Here is a 13552-nt window from a genome sequence, read left to right as displayed (position 1 = left end):
AATGCTCGATTCCAGGCGGCTTGCAGCGGCAGAGCCGCACTTAAACATCGTGCACGTCTGGTGCAGCGAACACGACGCGAGTTTACGCCGGGCTCATATACTGGCCACGTGTAACAGGAAACTTACCTTAACCCCGTCACCTTGCCACACTTATTTCAAGCCGACGGCGGCCATTTCCATGGCGTGCTCTCGGTCCGGCAAGCGATTTCGAGAGCGTAAGCGGATCGTGAGGAGAACCCAGGCGAGAGCGAGCCCAGAAATAGAAGCCGCCGCTGCTGTCACTGTCAACGCCTAATGAACGATATATATAAGCCGGAGGAAACCTTGCTAAGAATCCAAGATGGCTACCGACGTCCCGAAGGATCGCGGGGGAATCCTGTGATTACATTCCTTGCCCCCCTGCCCTCGCGCCAGCCCGCTTCGGGAGCCCTCTTCCAACCCCCCGACTCTTCTACCGTTATCGTCGTCCGCCCCCGCCACGTCGCCGGCGATACCTTATTTCAGGAGCCTTCCGGCGTGTCCTGGATAGTTTTAGAACATCTTCCTGACGTACGAAAGTCCCGTCATTCGAGCGGAAATTGTAAGCCCCCGTTCTCGCAGCAAACGGCGCCCCGCGATTATCCCCGCGATTATTCCCGCGATATTTTGTTAACTTGCTACGCGCAATTAAAACCGACTCGTTTTGTTCATCGATTCTCCTCTTCTTCAATTCGCTGCATTCAAGAGTATCACGATTATTACTATTTTACGCTACTGTATTATCAGCTTACACAATTATATTTAATGCACGAGTAATCTGACAGAAATGCTTCGAACGTGATATAATTCGACATTTCTCTGGCAGGATCTTCAGATGTCAAATTTCCAAGAACGTTTCGACCTACATTAACACCCTGTCTTCCGTACATTTTTTTAATGTTGCGGAAGTGTGGTTTTGGTTACCAACTCTTTTACTAAACACTTTGTATTGCTGAAGATGGCCTAAAGCCGGGTACTCACTATGGCCTGCAACGTGCAACGCAACGGTTGCTGTAACCTAATGAGTACGTCTTAAACTCGAGTTTAACAATACTCTTTAGGTTACAGCAACCGTTGCGTTGCACGTTGCAGGCTATAGTGAGTACCCGGCTTAATGTAGGTCAAAACGTAGGTTCAATTTTATTATAATAAATGTAAATCGCACGAATATCCAGCATTGGCTCTTAGCCCTTTATTTGTTTATAGTTTAAGTTTAATTTTTATGAGCCTTTGAGTGAACGACTTTTAATTTAATTTAATTTATAAATAATATGTTATAATACCTTATTTTTGATTAATATTTTTTGACAGAAATCAGCTGATAACTGTCAAAAATATTAAACGAGTTTAAAGTATTATAACATATTATTTAAAACACATTATTATTTTAATTTTTATAACATAGTATTATTTTTAAAATTAATTAACAAATTAACGCTTTAATCAGCTGATTTCTGTCAAAAAATATTAATAAAGCGAAAATTTGTTAATTAAATATTCTAGCTTACATATTTATATTTATATTGTGTATGTTATAATTTGCTAATTAAATTTTAAAATAATAATATGGTAAAAGTTATAAAATAGTAATATGTTGTAAATAATATGTTATAATACCTTATTCTCGATTAATATTTTTTCTTTCTAAAGCTATATCTTTCGAACGAATCTCTTTCGAGTTTTAATTAATTATTAATATTAAGTCACGTATATAGTATCGCGCGGTCGCGCGCGCGCTATTAGAATGAAGTTGCCGATGTTTGTAGCCTCGGCCATTACCGAAACGCCGCGAGTATCAGGCAGTTGGAGCTGCGTCCCACTGTGATTAATTAGTAAGCATAATCGTTAGAAACGATTTCTAACCTTTGTATTGTAATATTTGTCAATCGCATATCATAATTTCAACGTTAATATGTAGTCGTAATTGTTTGAAACGCATATTTCGCGAAAAATTTGACGCAAAATCTCTTGCCTACATAACCCAACTTAATCTGCTTTTGCGCGCACGAATGTGTTGCGATCCGTGGATATATCTATCGTTAACTCTAGCTTACATATTTATATTGTGTATGTTATAATGCGAAATAATAAGATTCTAATATATGTATGTATTTTATTTGTTACAGGTAGCATTGCGATACACAGTGCGATTCACGCGTCGTGTCGGAAGTGCCGTGTAAAGTATTGGTGAGTGAGAAATTATTTATTTTATAATATTTCTATAGCGGTAATGGGGGTATATACAATATGTTGGAAATATTAAAATAGTAACATATGTTTTAAATAATATGTTATAATATATTATCTGCGATTAATATTTTTTGACAAAAATCAGCTCTGATAATTGTCAAAAATATTAATCGAATTAAAAATATTATAACATTTTCTTTCTAAAAAAGGCACGTTAAGTCGATTCTCGCGAGTATTGTTGCATCTTTTCCGCAATGCTGATTGACTGTTTCGATTCGCATTGTGCGTTATGTTCGTAGCATCGAGAGGCTGTCATCGCGAGGGTCAGTAGTTTAACAGTCTGTTCAAAATAAAATAAAATAATATGTTTGAAATAATATGTTATAATACTTTATCCGCGATTAATATTTTTTGACAGAAATCAGCTGATAACTGTCAAAAATATTAATCGAGTTTAAAGTATTATAACATATTATTTAAAACTAATATTATTTTATTTAATTTTATTTTGAACACAGACTATCAAACTGCTAACCCTCGCGATGACAGCCTTTCGATGCTACGAATATAACACACAACACGAATCTTGACAGTCAATGAGCATCGTGGAAAAGCGACAACAATAAACTTCAATATATGTGAGTATCGACTTTACATATCTTTTTTAGAGAAGGATTTTTCTTTTTCCTTCGTTATTTGACGAAGGAAATATACTCATATCACTTGATCCACTCCCTGAGCACTTACGTCATAAGACTGAGATAATCCTCAGTGTTGAAAATGGCTATTATATCGCTTATTACATATAAATATCTAAATATATTGCATCTGTAAAATAGTTTTTTATGTGTCTTATGACACAGACGAATAATTTGTCATTTTTTGACAGACTTACGTTGTTCGTATTATAAAAATTCGCGTATTATAATTTACAGCTATTATACTTATATCTTAACAACTGATGTACTTGTATACATCTATCTAATATTTTGAAAATTTATATATTATTCTTTTTTTTGAAGCAGCAATATTTTATGTAAATTATATCTTAATTGCAAAAAAAATTTTATTTTAATGTTATTTTAAATCTTTAATATATCGATTCGTTTAGATTAATATTATTAAAGAAATTCTTTTTATAATTCTTATAATTATGATATATAACACAATATTGCCATTATCTTTTTATTATTTTACTCTTTCTCTCTCTTCTGTCTCTTATATGGCTTTCTATTTGCATGTGAATTGCGTTTTATTCAATATAACTAAAAAATACCTCAAATATTTCAACACCGCACTTGAATTTCAAAGCTTTATACATGTATATGTAATCGATTACTGATTTCGGGTCATCGCCGATGGCACAGCGGCCGCTTTTATGGTGTGGAAAAATGAAACGCTCGTGAGTAATCGCGTTCAATAGCCAGCGTTGTCTTTTTTAATTAAACCTCGTTATGATCAATTTGCTATACAGTGCCACGTGCGAGCCATCGAATAACCGTTCTCGCGATAGCGAATCGTCGACTCGCGTTGGTTGGTCGGTGGTTTTTAATTGAGAGTATCGACCTACAGCAAAAAAATGTTGCATCTATCGAAAATTTTACGGTGGTCCAAAACAATGCACGTTTTATACACATCTCTTTTTGTGCGAAATATTTTTATATTTCTATATATCTATTTGTCGAGCCGCGGACCATATTGCCCTGCAATCCAAAGAATTCTCCTGCACTTTCATTACGTAAACTCTTTATCTGCATTTCGTAATAAGTCCGAATGACGAATGCTTCGACGGCGCGAAATGGGATACGAAGAAGAAAAAGAATTCACGCTCGCGCGCGCGTCGTAAGATTTACGCAATACTAATTATGCTCGCGCGGCGAGAGAACGGACAAAGGGAAATAATGGCACTGTCGATCACGCTAATGACCGGAGCAAAGGCGAGGATGGGTGGTGGATGGACGGCAATAACAATGGAATACCAGCGGCCAGCTTAACGGTCGACGCGATAAGGGGGTGACGTTAAGTTACAGGGATGAAAATAACATTGCCTGTAAAGTTGCCGTCGTCGTTCGTTCTCTTGATACGGCGAGAATAATCTAAGGAACGTGTTAATTGCGCGGCAGCTCCCTCCTTTGTAACGTATTAATATTAACGACCGTCGGCGAATGTGTGCACGCGACGATTTATCGATACGAAGTTGCAATATTCCGACTGATTTGAGTACGAAACAAACTACGAAGCGGATTAAAAAACGAGAGATAACACACAGAAACGCGTGATAGGGATACAAGAGCACGATATCGATAAGTTTCACGCCATTCCCTTCAGAACGTTCACGTCGCGTGTCGTTATTTATTCAGGTAGCGAATGATTCCGTTGTCCCAGGGATTAAGTCCCCGGGACTTAAGAGCATCAAAATTTAGGTCGCGATAATTTATACATTGTATCGCAAACAAGACGATAAATCCTTCGAATTAGCGCTCTCGCATAGTCTACGTGTGTGATAGGAGCGCGAGAACCGAGATTATCGGCTTCGAAATTTATTAATTCTGTATTAATTCTAACGTGAAATTATCACGCATTATTATACGCGTACGATAAAATATAAATACTATAAACTTAAATATAAATAAAATAAATCTTTTCACATATTGTTCTACGTGTTCGCACGTGTACGAGGGGTTTCGGTGCGCAGACCTTCGCGATATAACTTCACGTCGTTGTCTTCGTACCGTTTTTGCTCTTTTCGACTTTACGAGCGAGCTTGCGAGGCAAAATGGTCGCCAGGAAGTTCATCATCATCATCAAGTCGCAAAGAGCCCTACGTGACTCGACGAGGCCCGAACGTAAAGCGAATTTATATCTTTTTATGACTACCGCTCGTTAGCGGCGCGATTCGATGATCTTTGCACCTTATTCCGCAAAATCGCAATGATTCCCAACAAGTCGCACGTGGAATGACACTTTATTATATATTCGATATTTTAATATATAAAAAGAGGTGAAACTTTACTGATTTTTTAATTATTTTTATATTGGGAAATAGGAGCAGGGAGATTTATCTTCGAATTAAAGCAAAGATGAAAACAAACACATGAATAAATAATTGATAGTTACATTTTTTTCTGAGAATAAATTCACGTGCAATACGACGTTCTATTTTATAAGTACTTGCTGTTGTACTATCTACAAAGAGGAAGCAAAGATGATTACAGCCTGTCTGACCAAAATGTCTCGCTTGCATCGAATTGCCATATTGCAACGCGCGTCCGACGAAAAGGATGTGAGGGTGTTTTACATTTTTTCTCTTTTCTATTTCTTTTCTTCTCTCTCTCTCTCTCTCTCTTTCTCTCTTCGGTGAACTGAGTTGCCAGGTATCGCTCTATGACGTTTAGCACGCCCCTTTTCTGCTGTCGACCTCGATAGCTCTGCTAGTAGTCGCGCGGTAATTATTCCCCCTTGCACTTTAAATACAGTAATCCCTGAGTTTCTTCGCCGCGTTGTTTATGGTAATCCCCGTTGCCGCTATAAATATTCTCGCAAACAAAAATTGCAAGCCTCGCCCGGGCACGGGCGATGGTTGCCGCTCACGCTAGAGGCAATCACCAGGGTAGACGTTGAAAGAGAGAGCGATATTAGAGAAGAAACGCGGTGGTTACAACATTCCGTGCGAAATACACGTCGCGCGCGGAAACACCCGTCGGAATATTCAAAAATCCGTCAGGGAGGTCGAACGTGGCTGCTAACAGGAATTTTGCATATTTAATGCCGAATTACTCTGCTGCGAACATATAAGAACGCTGCGGTAATCATAAGTTTCGTGCGTTATGCATTTCGGAATTACGTGAACGAGATATCGATGCTCGAAATGATGAGCGATATCGCGATAAAAAAAATGTAAATTTATAGAAAATCTTTTATTAACATTTACGAAAAGAAAAAATTTTTTTGAAGTCTTTCGTCGCAAAAGATTGACCAATAATCGCGCGAGAGAGACATCGGATCATGATGTATACGGATCGCAAACCACCGACATTTCTCGCACATCCCCCGGCTCCCTTCTCCCTCGGGAACGTAAGATAAATAACGAATTCCTCCTTCGCGCCGCCGCCATCCTCTGCCGCGGCCGTCATTATCCGTTTTCCCATTTAGCTGCGGCGGATTCAAACTCACGATTCCAATTCGCTCTGCGAGACGTCAGTAAATATGTTCGTGCTCGCACGATATTTGCGATAGACAGTCCCTAACGAATAACCGAGCGCGAGAAGACAAACGAGTTATCCGACCGATTATTGTCGGTCCTCCACCCACGCGGCCCCGGGGCTCGATTCTCTTGTTCTTTCTCGTTCTCTCCCGGGCGTTATCGATCGGCGATGTTAATATTAGATGAGCGAGACACCTGCCGCCCTCGTTCTCTAGCCATTGTCACATACCCCTGAAAGTTTAATCGGCTTCTTTGCCCGGCCACCTCTCGCGCTGACCTTTTTGTCTTGGAAGCAGCTGCCGCCGCATTCTATCTCCTTTTCCCTCCCGGAGATGCTGTGGAAAAAAAATAAGCACGACAGCGCCGCTGATTATTTTATGCGAGCAGAAATTAGGAAGGTGCTTGATATAACTTGTCACTAGCGCGAATGTTTCTTGTTGGCTCAGGCGAGCTTTTATACCACGTTTACGGCCCCAGTCGCAGTAATATCGGTTATCCTTTTAACCGTAAACTTGTTCGCTTGTTTTCTTCTTGTTCCAGTCTCTCGGAAGAAAATAAACAATCGGTTAAACCGCGGTTCAAGTTTATCGATGTTGTTTGAAGACGGCTGTTCGTATTGCGTATATTCATAATTAAGTCGTCATTGTCATATCTGTAAGATAATTACTACTGGAATCGTAAAGTGCAAAAATAGACTTACGATGGAGTGAAATTAATTTTAGCGACGACAAATATGTATTAAGTTTGAAAAGTCTTGCTTCACTTCTCTAAAATATAAGTACGTGTAATTTCGAGCAAATTTCTCAATCTTTTTTTATCCGCTTACATCAAAGTTCTCTCGAAATACGCAGCAGATTCAAGAGGAATGCGGGAGATAATAACCGATCGTTAAGATAAGTTCCACTCCAATTACCCGACAATCGCAATACTCGCGACTAAATATAATCGCGCGTATTACCGAGTAATTAGCGGCGCAGTATCATTAATTTATCGGCGGGTGCCGCGCGCGTTTAAAGTAGTTTCTTGCATAATGAGATAATGCCGAGAGGTAGTTTAGTTCCCGATTGGCGAAGACGCTGTTACTTGCGATTATCTAGATATTTATCTATGCATTCTCGTATAACGAGCGTACAAGTTGTTATTCGATTGCGATTTGGGCAATCTCTCGCGCGTAAAGAGTGACATCAATTTTCATAGAATATCGATGAGAGTATTATCGATAGATTTAAATTGTCGGCAACTACTTAGCCTGCATTTTTTTCTTTATGTTTATTTACGTTATGTTACGTCTAAGATGTGCTTCGACGACGATTTAACGCGACGATGCAAACAAAAAACTCGGTAGACAGCTGATTTACACCTCGTAACAAAGCATTTTTTTTTGTTTTTGTTTAAACAAGAGCCCTTATACAGCGCGCGAAGCGTCTCATCTTCTGCAGGAACTAATTAAAGCCCGATATAAATAACTTAATTAACAGACATGCCGAGTCTCGCGTATCTCGCACGACGAGTATATGCAACCCCTCTTTTCTCTCTGCCCAGAAATTTTAGCCTACGCCTCGTAGATGCATCGTCCTCGAGGAAAGTAAGCGCGTCCGCACGTCTACCCCATTCTTTCGCTTAATTGCACCATGTTCGTGCTACATGCTCTTCCATATAATACATATTTCATAGCCTCATACAACGTCTGGGCAGACTCTCTCGGATACACATCGTGCTATCTCGCAATCGTCATTAACAATTGATTAAACATACTCCGTCCGTCTCTGCGTAACGAGGCGCGGTAGCGCTTCCTGCTCTCGGATTCGGAAGTAGAAACGTGCGCGTCGCATATTTTTCAGTTTAATTGTACGCACCGCCGCGATCTCGGGATGAGCTAAACGCGTTTTGAGATACGAGGTACCTCACCGGTCTTCTCGGAGCTGGCGAGAATGTAATTATGAAGCGGAGATCCACGGGACGAGATAGGGCCCCGCGAGCGTGATGGATGTTTTCAGCCTCTGCTCCGCGTCTGCTCTGCATTACTGACTTACGAGCTCGCGAGTCTATAGACACGAGTCGTCGTCGTCCTTCTCCTCTGTCTTTTCCCGACTCCCTTGCTCCGAAACGCGCCGACGACCATTCTATGTAAATCGCGTTGTAAAAGACCCGACACCCCACGGAAGGCGGCCCTTCGGCCTCGGTCCTTTGCAGCGGGACTATGTCCGTCGATGACGTTAAAATGGCCACTCGATTATCCTGAAAATCGCAAACTGAACGTAACCGGGAAAGGAAATACTAACGTATATGGATATACAGATTTCAACATTTTGTATCTCATCGTGTTCGAATCGAATTTTAATTTATCGTACGTTGGATGTTATTACCAAGTTATATGCTCGGCTATAATTGTATTCTCAGATTTAACCAGCAGTATAAAGTGATACCTGTAAAATTTAATCAAAGCTCTGCGACATATCTAACTTTGGATGATTCTACCGTCTACATTCGGAGTGATTAAAAGCGGCTACGTTAATTTAAAACTGGAAAGTTTCAAACTCTCTTGTGTGAAGGAAGTTTTATTTTCGGCACTTCCGTTAGGTGGTCCAATTTTAGTCGAACAGATAAGTGATCCTCACTGCAAAAAAGTCTCAACTATATCTCTCGCTGCACAACGCGATGCCTCCTAATTCGTCTTCGAGTTTCATCTCTGAAAACAGTCGAGCGCCTCGAAAATAGCGAGCGAAACCCAAAAACGTTTCAACCAGCGGATTCGTGACCGATGCGGAGAAAGAGCTAATGCAAGTCGAAGACCCTGCTTCATCATATATACATACAAATACACGCATAAGTATGTATGTATGCATCAAGCGAGCTCTCGTGGTCCCGCCCAGGTCTGCTGGCCAATAGTCATTAGCTGGGCCCATTAAACCCCCGGACGTGCACGCACGCACGCACGTACGCACTCGAGATCCGCGTATAGCCTCAAACGCACACACGCGTGCATACACACGTAATCACGATCACGCGACACGCTCGCGCGTTTCAAGGCGGCTTCGTATCAGCAGAAGGACGAAGACGAACTGACACGGTGCACCTTGATGTGAAAGCGAGAGGGCAGGGAGAGAGAGAGAGAGCGCGACGTAGGAGAAAACAGAATGAGGAAAAGAGATATATAGACTCGTCGCCGACGAGGACATGGTGGTAGTATGGCCGTTCTGCCTACTTCGGACGTGGTTTGCGAGCGTTCGCCAGCATCGTCGCCGAAGCGAAACGCACGGCTCGGCCACCGGCCTCATCGCCTGCGGCGGGTCTGGTAGCGTCTCCCGGTGAGAGACATGGTGAAACGAAACGGTGGGGAGTTTGTGCACGGGAGGTAGAGGCGTACCCGAGAGGCGGCTTTAACGCCCGCCTTCCATCGACTTTATAGCGGCTGATAGCGGACGGGGTAATCAAACGGCATTCGCCGTCATGTCGCGCGTTATCGCGGACGCGGATGAGGATCACGAGGGAGGATCGTGCGGGAAATCGGTACCGCGGAACACAACATCGCGGAAAGGGTTTATTTATCCCGCCTTTTTTTCTATCTCCACATGTTTCGAGCCTCGCGTCTCCAAGTTCAAGATGAATCACTCTCGCGCGATTAATGATGAACAGACTGGAAATCTCCTTGGCAAAGGCGTATATTTCATGTACGCTAATATCGCATTGCTTGTTGCGCGAAATAAATGATGATGTAAGTTTAAGGTGAACGATGGATTTAATCATTTACCATATTTGAAGTATATTATGGGTTGCCGCGAAAAATTTTTTATTACGTAGAGCTTCCAAGAAACTTGACCCAGAGAAAATATAACAAATATAATTATAGATATTTTCTTAATGCACACATAGAATTTTCTTTTCACACTGTCATTATCGTCTTTCAGCATCACGTTATAAGAGATTTATTCACTGCAAGACACTCTATGCTCTTCTTTAGAGACCTTATACAACTTCACTGTTTCGCAATTGACAAGTCGATGAACTTATATTCGCACCATTCTTTCCACAACATGTTTCACTTCTTCGCGTTCTCCGCCTTTCCCTCCGTGCATGTGAAAATTCGTTGGTCCTTCCGTCTTTCCGGGATCCCGGGTCTTTCATTTTCTTCAGCGTCCGTGCCGAGGAACGTCACTTCCTGGCATCGTACGGAGAACTGCGGCAGCGGGCCGTGGCCGCGGTAGAGAGGCAGCAACGACGAGCGGATTTTTCAGCTGGCGGCTCCTGCTGAGATGCGGCGATTATGTTTGTCCATTAATATGCGCCGAGACAAGGCAACGAGGTCCTTTATCCGCGGCGCGGCGAGTGGGTCTCTGGGTCTTCGGGTCTAGGGCCGGCCCGGTACCATCCTATCATTTATCACGGCGTTTCACGCACATTTTTCGTCCTGCCCTCGACCGCAGACCGACGCGCGGTTCTTGCTTTTATTCCTATACGAACCGAGCACCGAGTGCGGTTTTGCTTCGACGAAGGGATTTTACGTCGCACTTTTCGCGATCTGTAAAATTGTATATTAAAAATATGGATATATTTTTTAGTTAGAGTTAATGTGAAAGAATACGAATAATGGAACGCGAGAAGAATGTTTGAGTGAATATTTCATGTTGCTAACGCGCACTTTTTTTGTTAATAAAGTACGTTTTTTGTTGATATTTTTTTTGTTGATATTTTGAAATATTACATTTTAATGTTACATTTAATCATACAAGTATAATAATTACGGACGACAAAAATGATTCCTTCTATATATTTAATACTTGATTAAAAACGATAGTGGTTGACAATGTCACATTTATAAAATTGACATAAACCATACATCTTGGAACATCTTACATTATCACTCAAAGTAATCAAAAGTGATGCACTTGCCGTTGTGTAATTTTAGGATAGGAATTTAAGACGATGAATTGCGAGAATTTCTCGATAGTCATCGCGTTACCATATTCTCCCAAGCGAGAAATATTCTATCTCCGAATCTTTCGATGATGATTTACATAGACTAGTCTACAGATTATTAGTATTCGAATCCAGAAATCCGTACAAAATCCGCTAAAAAAATTATGATGATAAAAGCCGACGGTGACGAGCATCGCGCGAGTCTCGCAATCACGCGTATTCGATGCTGTCGAGTAGCAAAAGACAACCATGTTCAGACGGCCGTCTAACGAGGCCGATGCTTCCGAGATGATCTCCGCGCGGAGGTTGGCGAGGAGTCGCGATAGGAGGCTGTCAGGTATTTCGAATAGGTGGGTTACCGGTAGTAATAATTCCTCTTCGGGTACGTTTATACGGCCGGGGCCGCGGAGTGATTTAGTAACTCGGCTCTCGACTTGTTTCTTTTTTCCCGTCGGCCGCGGCGTGGCCCGGGCCCCACGAAGACCGGCGTCAATATGTTAATCCACAGAACATAATCCCTTCGATACGAGTCCGAATACGATGGAGCGAGGTTATTAAAGCTCCCGAGGAACTCGTCCTCCCCCCTTCCTTCCCCGGTCTTCTCCCTCCGCGAGTCCCGAAGAGATGTTATGCTCACTGCGTCGTCGTAAATATGAAATATCGAAGTCCGGATTCACGGATCGTCGGTTTCGTCGATGCCACGACGACGATCATCATTTGCGGCGTATCCCCCGAACTTTCCGTCTTTCTCCGACCCTCCTCTTTTCTCCCTCCCGGCGCGTCCCATATTCGGCTCCTATGCCAATTAAAAATCTTCCTTTCGGCAATTTTTACGAGAGAGGAAGACTCGGTCTAGAGATCGTGAGAGCCAGTCGCGGTTCGAAGGCTTCGATTTCCTCTCCAGAAAAGGTGGTATCCGACAGAATTCTGAATGGACCCCGACGGGCTCATCTTTGGACCGTCGTTGCGGCTTTCGCGCGTAACACAAGATTAGACATTCCTTTTTTAACTTCGTCGAAATTTCACGATGCCGACTGCATCGTCGAAAAAAAGCGAGGACTGGCTTATCCCCGAACGTTGCAAATAAACGAAGCATTTATACAGAAAGTGTGTCAGGATACACCGCGGATGGTTCCTTCCTTACTCGTTATGGTTGATTGGCGTTTGCATAATTAATGCACAACGCTAGCGAATTCGCGCCGCCAATGACTATGCAGATTTAGACACGCGGCGTATGTATCGCGATTGCGAATTGAATCAACGACTCAGCCTCCTATATATAGCATCATAGAGGTAAGACGTGACAGAAACGAGGCGTCCGTAAGGAGAGTCACACTCTCAGTAAGGCTCCCTCGGGAAGGGAATCCAAAATCCGAACGGAAGCGTTTGAACTGAACGAACGAGCGAGATTTATCTCGAAGTTGCTCTGTTAATCCTTGCTCGTTAGCTCCATGCCGCGAGCATGCAAAGGGAGAGGGAGGACGATAGGAATTTAAAATCAACGAGATCGGGGCACGATCGCAGTAGATCTGGATTAAGGACAGAGTTGCAAATGCGAGAGTTGTACGCAGATTATTATTTTTTTTCCCCTTTTTCATCCTTTGGAGTACAAGGTGGAGCGGGCTCGATACGCAGTCCTGTGTGTATTGATCGCGGTAAATTCGGATCAGCGTCCTCCGTGTTGCAACGCTTTCTATATATAACGCTCCACCAGTCGAATCGTGGTTCCTTAATATACATGCAACATTGTTCGACATCAGAGAAGCCCGGGGGGAAGTTTCTCAATGAAATACCGAGTCCGAATGAGGCGGTATAACGACTACTTTACTTTATTTTATTTTATTTTATTTTTTTTTTTTTCGTTTCTCGTTCCTCTCGCATGCTGAGGCGATGAACGGCGCAGAGATCGGAAAGAGCGAGAAATGAAGAAAATGAAAAATAGAAAAGGTGGGTTAGCATATATATATAGGGGGGAGAAAGGAGGGAAGGAACGGTGTGGCTCTACGGTACGGATTTTTCAAAAAGGAAATTATAAAAGAGCGAACTGGAAACGAGAGGGGCAGCAATAAAGAGGAATCTTTACGAGACACGAGACCCCCGAGGCTCTCCGAGTCTCAAATGGAAGAAGTAGACGGGGCCTACCGTGACATCCCAACGTTGTTTATCGAGTTACGGAATCCGAAGATAAAATCGTGCCACTGCAACCACGCAGGAAAGAACCTT

The 13552-nt window shown here is 42.3% G+C and overlaps 1 protein-coding gene and 1 long non-coding RNA gene across 3 annotated transcripts in view; one reads left to right on the top strand and one right to left on the bottom strand.

Moving 5' to 3' along the window:
• Rrp46 (exosome complex component Rrp46) overlaps positions 1–13552 on the top strand; it is a 36204-nt gene that overhangs the window by 21008 nt on the left and 1644 nt on the right. For both annotated transcript variants that reach the window (XM_083040072.1, XM_083040073.1), the window contains exon 6: positions 2145–2205. In XM_083040072.1, the coding sequence (XP_082896198.1) occupies positions 2145–2198 (54 nt within the window). In that variant the 3' untranslated portion in view covers positions 2199–2205. The remainder of the gene's footprint in view (positions 1–2144; positions 2206–13552) is intronic.
• On the bottom strand, positions 7779–9446 carry LOC145937659 (uncharacterized). Its single transcript, XR_014425599.1, has 3 exons — positions 9229–9446; positions 8839–9099; positions 7779–8650 (listed from the first exon to the last, which is right to left on the bottom strand). It is a non-coding gene; the product is annotated as an uncharacterized LOC145937659 (long non-coding RNA).

Source organism: Prenolepis imparis, unplaced genomic scaffold (assembly GCF_030444845.1).
Source record: "Prenolepis imparis isolate NDT839.2.m4 unplaced genomic scaffold, iyPreImpa1.0 SCAF_6, whole genome shotgun sequence".
Lineage (NCBI taxonomy): Eukaryota > Metazoa > Arthropoda > Insecta > Hymenoptera > Formicidae > Prenolepis > Prenolepis imparis.
The sequence above is the reverse complement of the archived record's forward strand: the minus strand, read 5'-3'. Positions and strand labels throughout refer to the sequence as shown.